General features: G+C 55.7%; 1 protein-coding gene across 1 annotated transcript; it reads right to left on the reverse strand.

Annotated features, from left to right (window-relative positions):
- Nucleotides 1-6164: 6164 nt before the first annotated feature.
- Nucleotides 6165-7401, reverse strand: LOC138280282 (uncharacterized). The gene is made up of 2 exons (XM_069219472.1): nt 7209-7401; nt 6165-6442 (listed from the first exon to the last, which is right to left on the reverse strand). The coding sequence occupies exons 1-2, from the start codon at nt 7399-7401 to the stop codon at nt 6165-6167; spliced, it is 471 nt and encodes a 156-aa protein (XP_069075573.1).
- Nucleotides 7402-13345: the final 5944 nt, after the last annotated feature.

Genomic DNA, 13345 nt, shown 5'->3' on the forward strand with positions numbered 1-13345 from the left:
TCTTCTCTGTTCTTCCTCCTCGCTCCTCTTCTGTAATCTTCTTCTGTAGTCTTCTTTCGCTCCTGCTCCCCGTCTTCTCTCTTCATCTGTGTGCTTCTCAGCCTCTCCTCTGCACAGCGACCCGCATGTGCCTCTCCTTCTCTGTCCCTCTTCTTGGCTCCTTCCTCTGCCGTTCGTCGCCCTTCTTCTTCTTCACCTTCATCTGGATTCTTCTGACTTCTGCTCCTCTTCTTCACCTTCATCTGTACTCTTCTGACTTCTGCTCCTCTTCCTCACCTTCATCTGTACTCTTCTGACTTCTGCTCCTCCTCTTCACCTTCATCTGTACTCTTCTGCTCTCCTCTTCTTCACCTTCATCTGTATTGCTCTGTCTTCTGCGCTTCTCTTCTTCTTCATCTTCTTCTGTGGTCTCCTGTCTTCTGTTCTTTGTCTTCTGTATCTTCTTCTGTGGTCTTCTGTCTTCTGTTCTTCGTCTTCTGTCTTCTGTCTTCTGTTCTTCTGTCTTCTGCTCTTCCTCTTCTGTTCTTCTGCTTCTTCGCCCTCCGTCTTCTGTTCTTCCCGCGCCTGCCCTCCTGCTCCTGTCTCATCTCTCTCCCTCACTCGCCTCCCCCTCTCTATCACCCCTATCTACCCCGTTCGCTATCTGCCTCCCTCACTCCTCCTATCTACCAATCTACCTATCTCTCTATCTCACTATCTATCTCCCTAACTCACCCCCTCGTCCTATCTACCTATTTCTCTATCTCTCCCCCCTCCCGCCAACCCCTCTGTTACCACCCCTATCTTCCTATCCTTTCACTCTGCCTCTCACCCTCACCCACCTCTACAACCCCCCTTCCTTATCTTCCCAACCTTACTCCTATCTCTCTCCCTAATCTCCTAAACTTCCTAACACTCACCCCCTCCACACTTAAATACCCCCTCCCCAGCTCTTCTCCCTCTACCTATCCCCCCCTCCCTCCCGCTTTCCCCGCCTCCACCTCCTGCACGCCCCCGCCCCCCAGCTCCCATTCGCCCCCAGCTGACCCCTCCCCCCCTCCTCCCTCTTATGGCGCCCGCTGCACGACAGTGGTAGCGACCCTTGACCCAAGGGTAGGTCGCTCCCCCTGCCACTGCAGCTCCTCCAGCTCCTCCAGGTTCCTGAGACCGCCCAGCTACCTCGCAGTAAGTACCCCCCCACCTCCCAGCCCATCGCCCTGCCCCGCGCTACTCACCCTCTCTCCTGCTCCTGCTACGTTTCTTCTTCTCTGTTCTTCCTCCTCGCTCCTCTTCTGTAATCTTCTTCTGTACTCTTCTTTCGCTCCTGCTCCCCGTCTTCGCTCTTAATCTGTGTGCTTCTCAGCCTCTCCTCTGCACCGCGACCCTCGAGTGCCTATCTTTCTCTGTCCCTCTTCTTGGCTCCTTCCTCTGTCGCTCGTCGCCCCTCTTCTTCTTCACCTTCATCTGTATTCTTCTGACTTCTGCCCCTCTTCTTCACCTTCATCTGTACTCTTCTGACTTCTGCTCCTCTTCCTCACCTTCATCTGTACTCTTCTGACTTCTGCTCCTCCTCTTCACCTTCATCTGTATTTCTCTGACTTCTGCGCTTCTCTTCTTCTTCATCTTCTTCTGTGGTCTCCTGTCTTCTGTTCTTCGTCTTCTGTATCTTCTTCTGTGGTCTTCTGTATTCTGTTCTTCGTCTTCTGTCTTCTGTTTCTTCGCCCTCCGTCTTCTGTTCTTCCCGCGCCTGCCCTCCTGCTCCTGTCTCATCTCTCTCCCTCACTCGCCTCCCCCTCTCTATCACCCCTATCTACCCAGTTCGCTGTCTGCCTCCCTCACTCCTCCTATCTACCAATCTACCTATCTCTCTATCTCACTATCTATCTCCCTCACTCACCCCCTCCTCCTATCTACCTATTTCTCTATCTCTCCCCCCTCCCGCCACCCCCTCTGTTACCACCCCTATCTTCCTATCCTTTCACTCTACCTCTCACCCTCACCCACCTCTACAACCCCCCCTCCCCTATCTTCCCAACCTCACTCCTATGTCTCTCACTAATCTCCGAAACTTCCTAACACTCACCCCCCTCCACCCTTAAACCCCACTCCCCCAGCTCTTCTCCCTCTACCTGTCCCCCCCTCCCTCCCGCTTTCCCGCCGCCACCTCCTGAACGCCCCCGCCCCCCAGCTCCCATTCGCCCCCAGCTGACCCCTCCCCCCCCTCCCTCTTATGGCGACTGCTGCGCGACAGTGGTAGCGACCCTTGACCCAAGGGTAGGTCGCTCTCCCTGCCGCTGCAGCTCCTCCAGCTCCTCCAGGTTCCTGAGACCGCCCAGCTACCTCGCAGTAAGTACCCCCCACCTCCCAGCCCATCGCCCTGCCCCGCGCTACTCACCCTCTCTCCTGCTCCTGCTACGTTTCTTCTTCTCTGTTCTTCCTCCTCGCTCCTCTTCTGTAATCTTCTTCTGTACTCTTCTTTCGCTCCTGCTCCCCGTCTTCGCTCTTAATCTGTGTGCTTCTCAGCCTCTCCTCTGCACCGCGACCCTCGAGTGCCTATCTTTCTCTGTCCCTCTTCTTGGCTCCTTCCTCTGTCGCTCGTCGCCCCTCTTCTTCTTCACCTTCATCTGTATTCTTCTGACTTCTGCCCCTCTTCTTCACCTTCATCTGTACTCTTCTGACTTCTGCTCCTCTTCCTCACCTTCATCTGTACTCTTCTGACTTCTGCTCCTCCTCTTCACCTTCATCTGTATTTCTCTGACTTCTGCGCTTCTCTTCTTCTTCATCTTCTTCTGTGGTCTCCTGTCTTCTGTTCTTCGTCTTCTGTATCTTCTTCTGTGGTCTTCTGTATTCTGTTCTTCGTCTTCTGTCTTCTGTTTCTTTGCCCTCCGTCTTCTGTTCTTCCCGCGCCTGCCCTCCTGCTCCTGTCTCATCTCTCTCCCTCACTCGCCTCCCCCTCTCTATCACCCCTATCTACCCAGTTCGCTGTCTGCCTCCCTCACTCCTCCTATCTACCAATCTACATATCTCTCTATCTCACTATCTATCTCCCTCACTCACCACCTCCTCCTATCTACCTATTTCTCTATCTCTCCCCCCTCCCGCCACCCCCTCTGTTACCACCCCTATCTTCCTACCTTTCACTCTACCTCTCACCCTCACCCACCTCTACAACCCCCTCTCCCCTATCTTCCCAACCTTACTCCTATCTCTCTCCCTAATCTCCTAAGCCTCCTAACACTCACCCCCCTCCACCCTTAAGCCCCCTTCCCCCAGCTCTTCTCCCTCTACCTGTCCCCCCTCCCTCCCGCTTTCCCGCCGCCACCTCCTGCACGCCCCCGCCCGCCAGCTCCCATTCGCCCCCAGCTGACCCCTCCCCCCTCCTCCCTCTTATAGCGGCCGCTGCGCGACAGTGGTAGCGACCCTTGACCCAAGGGTAGGTCGCTCCCCCTGCCGCTGCAGCTCCTCCAGCTCCTCCAGGTTCCTGAGACCGCCCAGCTACCTCGCAGTAAGTACCCCCAGCCTCCCAGCCCCTCGCCCTGCCCCACCCCACGCTACTCACCCTCTCTCCTGCTCCTGCTTCTTTTCTTCTTCTCTGTTCTTCCTCCTCGCTCCTCTTCTGTAATCTTCTTCTGTACTCTTCTTTCGCTCCTGCTCCCCGTCTTCTCTCTTCATCTGTGTGCTTCTCAGCCTCTCCTCTGCACCGCGACTGGCGTGTGCCTCTCCTTCTCTGTCCTACTTCTTGGCTCCTTCCTCTGCCGCTCGTCGCCCCTCTTCTTCTTCACCTTCATCTGTATTCTTCTGACTTCTGCTCCTCTTCTTCACCTTCATCTGTACTCTTCTGACTTCTGCTCCTCTTCCTCACCTTCATCTGTACTCTTCTGACTTCTGCTCCTCCTCTTCACCTTCATCTGTACTCTTCTGCTCTCCTCTTCTTCACCTTCATCTGTATTGCTCTGTCTTCTGCGCTTCTCTTCTTCTTCATCTTCTTCTGTGGTCTCCTGTCTTCTGTTCTTCGTCTTCTGTATCTTCTTCTGTGGTCTTCTGTATTCTGTTCTTCGTCTTCTGTCTTCTGTTCTTCTGTTTCTTCGCCCTCCGTCTTCTGTTCTTCCCGCGCCTGCCCTCCTGCTCCTGTCTCATCTCTCTCCCTCACTCGCCTCCCCCTCTCTATCACCCCTATCTACCCAGTTCGCTATCTGCCTCCCTCACTCCTCCTATCTACCAATCTACATATCTCTCTATCTCACTATCTATCTCCCTCACTCACCCCCTCCTCCTATCTACCTATTTCTCTATCTCTCCCCCCTCCCGCCAACCCCTCTGTTACCACCCCTATCTTCCGATCCTTTCACTCTGCCTCTCACCCTCACCCATCTCTACAACCCCCCTCCCCTATCTTCCCAACCTTACTCCTATCTCTCTCCCTAATCTTCCTAACACTCACCCCCCTCCACCCTTAAGCCCCCTTCCCCCAGCTCTTCTCCCTCTACCTGTCCCCCCTCCCTCCCGCTTTCCCGCCGCCACCTCCTGCACGCCCCCGCCCGCCAGCTCCCATTCGCCCCCAGCTGACCCCTCCCCCTCCTCCCTCTTATAGCGGCCGCTGCGCGACAGTGGTAGCGACCCTTGACCCAAGGGTAGGTCGCTCCCCCTGCCGCTGCAGCTCCTCCAGCTCCTCCAGGTTCCTGAGACCGCCCAGCTACCTCGCAGTAAGTACCCCCAGCCTCCCAGCCCCTCGCCCTGCCCCGCGCTACTCACCCTCTCTCCTCCTCCTGCTTCTTTTCTTCTTCTCTGTTCTTCCTCCTCGCTCCTCTTCTGTAATCTTCTTCTGTACTCTTCTTTCGCTCCTGCTCCCCGTCTTCTCTCTTCATCTGTGTGCTTCTCAGCCTCTCCTCTGCACCGCGACCCGCGTGTGCCTCTCCTTCTCTGTCCCACTTCTTGGCTCCTTCCTCTGCCGCTCGTTGCCCCTCTTCTTCTTCACCTTCATCTGTATTCTTCTGACTTCTGCTCCTCTTCTTCACCTTCATCTGTACTCTTCTGACTTCTGCTCCTCTTCCTCACCTTCATCTGTACTCTTCTGACTTCTGCTCCTCCCTTTCACCTTCATCTGTACTCTTCTGCTCTCCTCTTCTTCACCTTCATCTGTATTGCTCTGTCTTCTGCGCTTCTCTTCTTCTTCATCTTCTTCTGTGGTCTCCTGTCTTCTGTTCTTCGTCTTCTGTATCTTCTTCTGTGGTCTTCTGTATTCTGTTCTTCGTCTTCTGTCTTCTGTCTTCTGTTCTTCTGTTTCTTCGCCCTCCGTCTTCTGTTCTTCCCGCGCCTGCCCTCCTGCTCCTGTCTCATCTCTCTCCCTCACTCGCCTCCCCCTCTCTATCACCCCTATCTACCCAGTTCGCTCTCTGCCTCCCTCACTCCTCCTATCTACCAATCTACATATCTCTCTATCTCACTATCTATCTCCCTCACTCACCCCCTCCTCCTATCTACCTATTTCTCTATCTCTCCCCCTCCCGCCAACCCCTCTGTTACCACCCCTATCTTCCTATCCTTTCACTCTGCCTCTCACCCTCACCCATCTCTACAACCCCCCTCCCCTATCTTCCCAACCTTACTCCTATCTCTCTCCCTAATCTCCTAAACTTCCTAACACTCACCCCCTCCACCCTTAAACCCCCCCTCCCCCAGCTCTTCTCCCTCTACCTGTCCCCCCTCCCTCCTGCTTTCCCGCCGCCACCTCCTGCACGCCCCGCCCCCCAGCTCCCATTCGCCCCCAGCTGACCCCTCCCCCCCTCCTCCCTCTTATCGCGCCCGCTGCGCGACAGTGGTAGCGACCCTTGACCCAAGGGTAGGTCGCTCCCCCTGCCGCTGCAGCTCCTCCAGCTCCTCCAGGTTCCTGAGACCGCCCAGCTACCTCGCAGTAAGTACCCCCCACCTCCCAGCCCCTCGCCCTGCCCCGCGCTACTCACCCTCTCTCCTGCTCCTGCTTCTTTTCTTCTTCTCTGTTCTTCCTCCTCGCTCCTCTTCTGTAATCTTCTTCTGTACTCTTCTTTCGCTCCTGCTCCCCGTCTTCTCTCTTCATCTGTGTGCTTCTTAGCCTCTCCTCTGCACCGCGACCCATGTGTGCCTCTCCTTCTCTGTCCCTCTTCCTGGCTCCTTCCTCTGCCGCTCGTCGCCCCTCTTCTTCTTCACCTTCATCTGTATTCTTCTGACTTCTGCTCCTCTTCTTCACCTTCATCTGTACTCTTCTGACTTCTACTCCTCCTCTTCACCTTCATCTGTACTCTTCTGCTCTCCTCTTCTTCACCTTCATCTGAATTGCTCTGTCTTCTGCGCTTCTCTTCTTCTTCATCTTCTTCTGTGGTCTCCTGTCTTCTGTTCTTCGTCTTGTGTATCTTCTTCTGTGGTCTTCTGTCTTCTGTTCTTCGTCTTCTGTCTTCTGTCTTCTGTTCTTCTGTCTTCTGCTCTTCGTCTTCTGTTATTCTGTTTCTTCACCCTCCGTCTTCTGTTCTTCCCGCGCCTGCCCTCCTGCTCCTGTCTCATCTCTCTCCCTCACTCGCCTCCCCCTCTCTATCACCCCTATCTACCCCGTTCGCTATCTGCCTCCCTCACTCCTCCTATCTACCAATCTACCTATCTCTCTATCTCACTATCTATCTCCCTCACTCACCCCCTCCTCCTATCTACCTATTTCTCTATCTCTCCCCCCCTCCCGCCACCCCCTCTGTTACCACCCCAATTTTCCTATCCTTTCACTCTACCTCTCACCCTCACCCACCTCTACAACCCCCCCTCCCCTTTCTTCCCAACCTTACTCCTATCTCTCTCACTAATCTCCGAAACTTCCTAACACTCACCCCCCTCCACCCTTAAACCCCCCTCCCCCAGCTCTTCTCCCTCTACCTGTCCCCCCCTCCCTACCGCTTTCCCGCCGCCACCTCCTGAACGCCCCCGCCCCCCAGCTCCCATTCGCCCCCAGCTGACCCCTCCCCCCCCTCCCTCTTATGGCAACCGCTGCGCGACAGTGGTAGTGACCCTTGACCCAAGGGTAGGTCGCTCTCCCTGCCGCTGCAGCTCCTCCAGCTCCTCCAGGTTCCTGAGACCGCCCAGCTACCTCGCAGTAAGTACCTCCCAGCCCCTCGCCCTGCCCCGTGCTACTCACCCTCTCTCCTGCTCCAGCTTCTTTTCTTCTTCTCTGTTCTTCCTCCTCGCTCCTCTTCTGTAATCTTCTTCTGTACTCTTCTTTCGCTCCTGCTCCCCGTCTTCTCTCTTCATCTGTGTGCTTCTTAGCCTCGCCTCTGCACCGCGACCCATGTGTGCCTCTCCTTCTCTGTCCCTCTTCCTGGCTCCTACCTCTGCCGCTCGTCGCCCCTCTTCTTCTTCACCTTCATCTGTATGCTTCTGACTTCTGCTCCTCTTCTTCACCTTCATCTGTACTCTTCTGACTTCTGCTCCTCCTCTTCACCTTCATCTGTACTCTTCTGCTCTCCTCTTCTTCACCTTCATCTGAATTGCTCTGTCTTCTGCACTTCTCTTCTTCTTCATCTTCTTCTGTGGTCTCCTGTCTTCTGTTCTTCGTCTTCTGTATCTTCTTCTGTGGTCTTCTGTTCTTCGTCTTCTGTCTTCTGTTCTTCTGTCTTCTGCTCTTCGTCTTCTGTTATTCTGTTTCTTCGCCCTCCGTCTTCTGTTCTTCCCGCGCCTGCCCTCCTGCTCCTGTCTCATCTCTCTCCCTCACTCGCCTCCCCCTCTCTATCACCCCTATCTACCCCATTCGCTATCTGCCTCCCTCACTCCTCCTATCTACCAATCTACCTATCTCTCTATCTCACTATCTATCTCCCTCACTCACCCCCTCCTCCTATCTACCTATTTCTCTATCTCTCCCCCCTCCCGCCACCCCCTCTGTTACCACCCCTATCTTCCTATCCTTTCACTCAACCTCTCACCCACCTCTACAACCCCCCTCCCCTATCTTCCCAACCTTACTCCTATCTCTCTCCCTAATCTCCTAAACTTCCTAACACTCACTCCCCTCCACCCTTAAACCCCCATCCTCCAGCTCTTCTCCCTCTACCTGTCCCCCCCCGCTTTCCCTCCGCCTCCTCCTGCACGCCCCCAGCCCCCAGCTCCCATTCGCCCCCAGCTGATCCCTCCCCCCTCCTCCCTCTTATGGCGGCCGCTGCGTGACAGTGGTAGCGACCCTTGACCCAAGGGTAGGTCGCTGCCGCTGCAGCTCCTCCAGCTCCTCCAGGTTCCTGAGACCGCCAAGCTACCTCACAGTAAGTACCCCCCACCTCCCAGCCCCTCACCCTGCCCCGCGCTACTCACCCTCTGTCCTGCTTCTTATCTTCTTCTCTGTTCTTCCTCCTCGCTCCTCTTCTGTAATCTTCTTCTGTACTCTTCTTTCCCTCCTGCTCCCCGTCTTCACTATTCATCTGTGTGCTTCTCAGCCTCTCTTCTGCACCGCGACCCGCAAGTGCCTCTCCTTCTCTGTCCCTCTTCTTGGCTCCTTCCTCTGCCGCTCGTCGCCGCTCTTCTTCTTCACCTTCATCTGTATTCTTTTGACTTCTGCTCCTCTTCTTCACCTTCATCTGTACTCTTCTGACTTCTGCTCCTCTTCCTCACCTTCATCTGTAGTCTTCTGACTTCTGCTCCTCCTCTTCACCTTCATCTGTACTCTTCTGCGCTCCTCTTCTTCACCTTCATCTGTATTTCTCTGTCTTCTGCGCTTCTCTTCTTCTTCATCTCCTCTGTAGTCTCCTGTCTTCTGTTCTTCGTCTTCTGTATCTTCTTCTGTGGTCTTCTGTCTTCTGTTCTTCGTCTTCTGTCTTCTGTTCTTCTGTCTTCTGCTCTTCGTCTTCTGTTCTTCTGTTTCTTCGCCCACCGTCTTCTGTTCTTCCCGCGCCTGCCCTCCTGCTCCTGTCTCATCTCTCTCCCTCACTCGCCTCCCCCTCTCTATCACCCCTATCTACCCCGTTCGCTATCTGCCTCCCTCACTCCTCCTCTCTACCAATCTACCTATCTCTCTATCTCACTATCTATCTCCTTCACTCACCACCTCCTCCTATCTACCTATTTTTCTATCTCTCCCCCCTCCTGCCACCCCCTCTGTTACCACCCCTATCTTCCTATCCTTTCACTCTACCTCTCACCCTCACCCACCTCTACAACCCCCCCTCCCCTATCTTCCCAACCTTACTCCTATCTCTCTCCCTAATCTCCTAAACTTCCTAACACTCACCCCCTCCACCCTTAAACCTCATCCCCCAGCTCTTCTCCCTCTACCTGTCCCCCCCTCCCTCCCGCTTTCCCACCGCCACCTTCTGCACGCCCCCGACCCCCAGCTCCCATTCGCCCCCAGCTGACCCCTCGCCCCCCTCCTCCCTCTTATGGCGGCTGCTGCGCGACAGTGGTAGCGACCCTTGACCCAAGGGTAGGTCGCTCCCGCTGCCGCTGCAGCTCCTCCAGCTCCTCCATGTTCCTGAGACCGCCTAGCTACCTCGCAGTAAGTACCCCCCACCTCCCAGCCCCTCGTCCTGCCCCGCGCTACTCACCCTCTCTCCTGCTCCTGCTTCTTTTCTTCTTCTCTGTTCTTCCTCCTCGCTCCTCTTCTGTAATTTTCTTCTGTACTCTTCTTTTGATCCTGCTCCCCGTCTTCTCTCTTCATCTGTGTGCTTCTCAGCCTCTCCTCTGCACCGCGATCCACGAGTGCCTCTCCTTCTCTGTCCCTCTTCTTGGCTCCTTCCTCTGCCGCTCGTCGCCCCTCTTCTTCTTCACCTTCATCTGTATTCTTCTGACTTCTGCTCCTCTTCTTCACCTTCATCTGTACTCTTCTGACTTCTGATCCGCTTTCTCACCTGCATCTGTACTCTTCTGACTTCTGCTCCTCCTCTTTACCTTCATCTGTACTCTTCTGCGCTCCTCTTCTTCACCTTCATCTGTATTTCTCTGTCTTCTGCGCTTCTCTTCTTCTTCATCTTATTCTGTGGTCTCCTGTCTCCTGTTCTTCGTCTTCTGTATCTTCTTCTGTGGTCTTCTGTCTTCTGTCTTCTGTTCTTCTGTCTTCTGCTCCTCGTCTTCTGTTCTTCTGTTTCTTCGCCCTCCGTCTTCTGTTCTTCCCGCGCCTGCCCTCCTGCTCCTGTCTCATCTCTCTCCCTCACTCGCCTCCCCCTCTCTATTACCCCTATCTACCCTGTTCGCTATCTGCCTCCCTCACTCCTCCTATCTACCAATCTACCAATCTCTCTATCTCACTATCTCTCTCCCTCACTCACCACCTCCTCCTATCTACCTATTTCTCTATCTCTCCCCCTCCCGCCACCCCCTCTGTTACCACCCCTATCTTCCTATCCTTTCACTCTACCTCTCACCCTCACCCACCTCTACAACCCCCCTCCCCTATCTTCCCAACCTTACTCCTAGCTCTCTCCCTAATCTCCTAAACTTCCTAACACTCACCCCCCTCCACCCTTAAAACCCCCTCCCCCAGCTCTTCTCCCTCTACCTGTCCCCCCCTCCCTCCCGCTTTCCCGCCGCCACATCCAGCACGCCCCCGCCCCCCAGCTCCCATTCGCCCCCAGCTGACCTCTCCCCCCCTCCTCCATCTTATGGCGGCCGCTGCGCGACAGTGGTAGCGACCCTTGACCCAAGGGTAGGTCGCTCCCCCTGCCGCTGCAGGTACTCCAGCTCCTCCAGGTTACTGAGACCGCCCATCTACCTCACAGTAAGTACCCCCCACCTCCTAGCCCCTCGCCCTGCCCCGTGCTACTCACCCTCTCTCCTGCTCCTGCTTCTTTTCTTCTTCTCTGTTCTTCCTCCTCACTCCTCTTCTGTAATCTTCTTCTGTACTCTTCTTTCGCTCCTGCTCCCAGTCTTCTCTCTTCATCTGTGTGCTTCTCAGCCTCTCCTCTGCACCGCGATCCGCGTGTGCCTCTCCTTCTCTGTCCCTCTTCTTGGCTCCTTCCTCTGCCGCTCGTCGCCCCTCTTCTTCTTCACCTTCATCTGTATTCTTCTGACTTCTGCTCCTCCTCTTTACCTTTATCTGTACTCTTCTGCGCTCCTCTTCTTCACCTTCATCTGTATTTCTCTGTCTTCTGCGCTTCTCTTCTTCTTCATCTTCTTCTGTGGTCTCCTGTCTCCTGTTCTTCGTCTTCTGTATCTTCTTCTGTGGTCTTCTGTCTTCTGTTCTTCGTCTTCTGTCTTCTGTCTTCTGTTCTTCTGTCTTCTGCTCTTCGTCTTCTGTTCTTCTGTTTCTTCGCCCTCCGTCTTCTGTTCTTCCCGCGCCTGCCCTCCTGCTCCTGTCTCATCTCTCTCCCTCACTCGCCTCCCCCTCTCTATCACCCCTATCTACCCCGTTCGCTATCTGCCTCCCTCACTCCTCCTATCTACCAATCTACCAATCTCTCTATCTCACTATCTATCTCCCTCACTCACCACCTCCTCCTATCTACCTATTTCTATATCTCTCCCCCTCCCGCCACCCCCTCTGTTACCACCCCTATCTTCCTATCCTTTCACTCTACCTCTCACCCTCACCCACCTCTACAACCCCCTCCCCTATCTTCCCAACCTTGCTCCTAGCTCTCTCCCTAATCTCCTAAACTTCCTAACACTCACCCCCCTCCACCCTTAAACCACCCTCCCCCAGCTCTTCTCCCTCTACCTGTCCCCCCCTCCCTCCCGCTTTCCCGCCGCCACCTCCTGCACGCCCCCGCCCCCCAGCTCCCATTCGCCCCCAGCTGACCCCTCCTCCCTCTTATGGCGGCCGCTGCGCGACAGTGGTAGCGACCCTTGACCCAAGGGTAGGTCGCTCCCCCTGCCGCTGCAGCTCCTCCAGCTCCTCCAGGTTCCTGAGACCGCCCAGCTACCTCGCAGTAAGTACCCCCCACCTCCCAGCCCCTCGCCCTGCCCCGCGCTACTCATCCTCTCTCCTGCTCCTGCTTCTTTTCTTCTTCTCTGTTCTTCCTCCTCGCTCCTCTTCTGTAATCTTCTTCTGTACTCTTCTTTCGCTCCTGTTCCCCGTCTTCTCTCTTCATCTGTGTGCTTCTCAGCCTCTCCTCTGCACCGCGACCTGCGTGTGCCTCTCCTTCTCTGTCCCTCTTCTTGGCTCCTTCCTCTGCCGCTCGTCACCCCTCTTCTTCTTCACCTTCATCTGTATTCTGTATCTGTATATCTGTATCCAGAGGCAAGCCCGTCTGCGCCCGTCCGTGCCTGGCCCGCGCCCAGCGCCACGAACACTGGTCCCCAGCTCTCCCAAACCCCGCTGCTCCGCTACGACCCTCCACGCCCTCAACCCAGGGCGCTCCAACACCTGCTTCCAAGCTCATCCCAAACGCACCCATGGACCCTTCGCCTGCCACTCCTGCAAACGTATCTTCCACCACGCAACTACCACGACCACCAGCCCACGCGCCATCAACCACCTCAAATGCATCCTGGTCAACGCTCGATCCGTCCACAAGCACGCCGTGGAACTCTGGGACCTCCTGGACTCCACAGCACCAGACGTCACCTTCATCACGGAGACCTGGATGAACGCCTCTTCGGCCCCAGACATCGCCACTGCCATCCCCGAAGGCTACAAGATTTCCAGGAAAGACCGCACCAACCAAGTAGGAGGAGGTATCGCCATCGTCTTCAAAGACTCCATCAGCGTCACCACCTCTACGGAAGACACCCCTCTCGCCGCTGAACACCTTCATTTCCAGATTCGCACCGACCCCAGGACCAATCTCAGAGGATCCCTCGTCTACTGTCCCCCCGGACCGCGCGCCCCTTTCAGCGACTCCATCGCCGACTTCGTTTCCCCGCACGCCCTCGCCTCACCGGACTGCATCCTCCTAGGCAACCTCAACTACCATCTGGAACAGAATAACGACCCCAACACCACCGCCCTGCTCGACAACCTCGACAACCTCGGCCTCAAGCAACTGGTGAACACCGCCACCCACATCGCCGGACACACACTTGACCCCATCTTCTCCGCCAGCAAACACGTCTCCTTCAGCCACGCCTCCGCTCTACACTGGACCGACCACAGCTGTGTCAACTTCACATTCCGACGCGAGACCCGCCACCTCCGCACTCAACCCATCCCTCGTCGACAGTGGAACAAAATCCCCGAAGAACAACTCTTCTTCGCACTCACCGTCAACCAACCTACCCTCACCACCGACCCCAACGACGCAGCCCTCAGCCTCTCGAACTGGATCTCCAACTGCGCAAACAACCTTGCTCCCCTCAGACGTACGCATCAATAGGCCATCACCAAAAAACCTCTCTGGTTCTCTGACACCCTTAAGGAATCGAAGAAAACTTGTCGCGCCCTCGAGAAGGCCTGGCGCAAGGACCACACCGCCGACAACATGACCGCCCT

This window comes from Pleurodeles waltl, unplaced genomic scaffold (assembly GCF_031143425.1).
Source record: "Pleurodeles waltl isolate 20211129_DDA unplaced genomic scaffold, aPleWal1.hap1.20221129 scaffold_71, whole genome shotgun sequence".
NCBI lineage: Eukaryota > Metazoa > Chordata > Amphibia > Caudata > Salamandridae > Pleurodeles > Pleurodeles waltl.

Bases quoted from the DNA above. Each gene is read 5' to 3' on its own strand.
- LOC138280282 (XM_069219472.1), bottom strand. From the start codon at position 7,401: ATGAAGGTGAAGAAGAGGAGCAGAAGTCAGAAGCATACAGATGAAGGT. The intron at 6,443-7,208 runs GTACAGAAGAAG...GAATAACAGAAG, and splicing joins GGAGCAGGAGCGAAAGAAGA to ACGAAGAGCAGAAGACAGAA.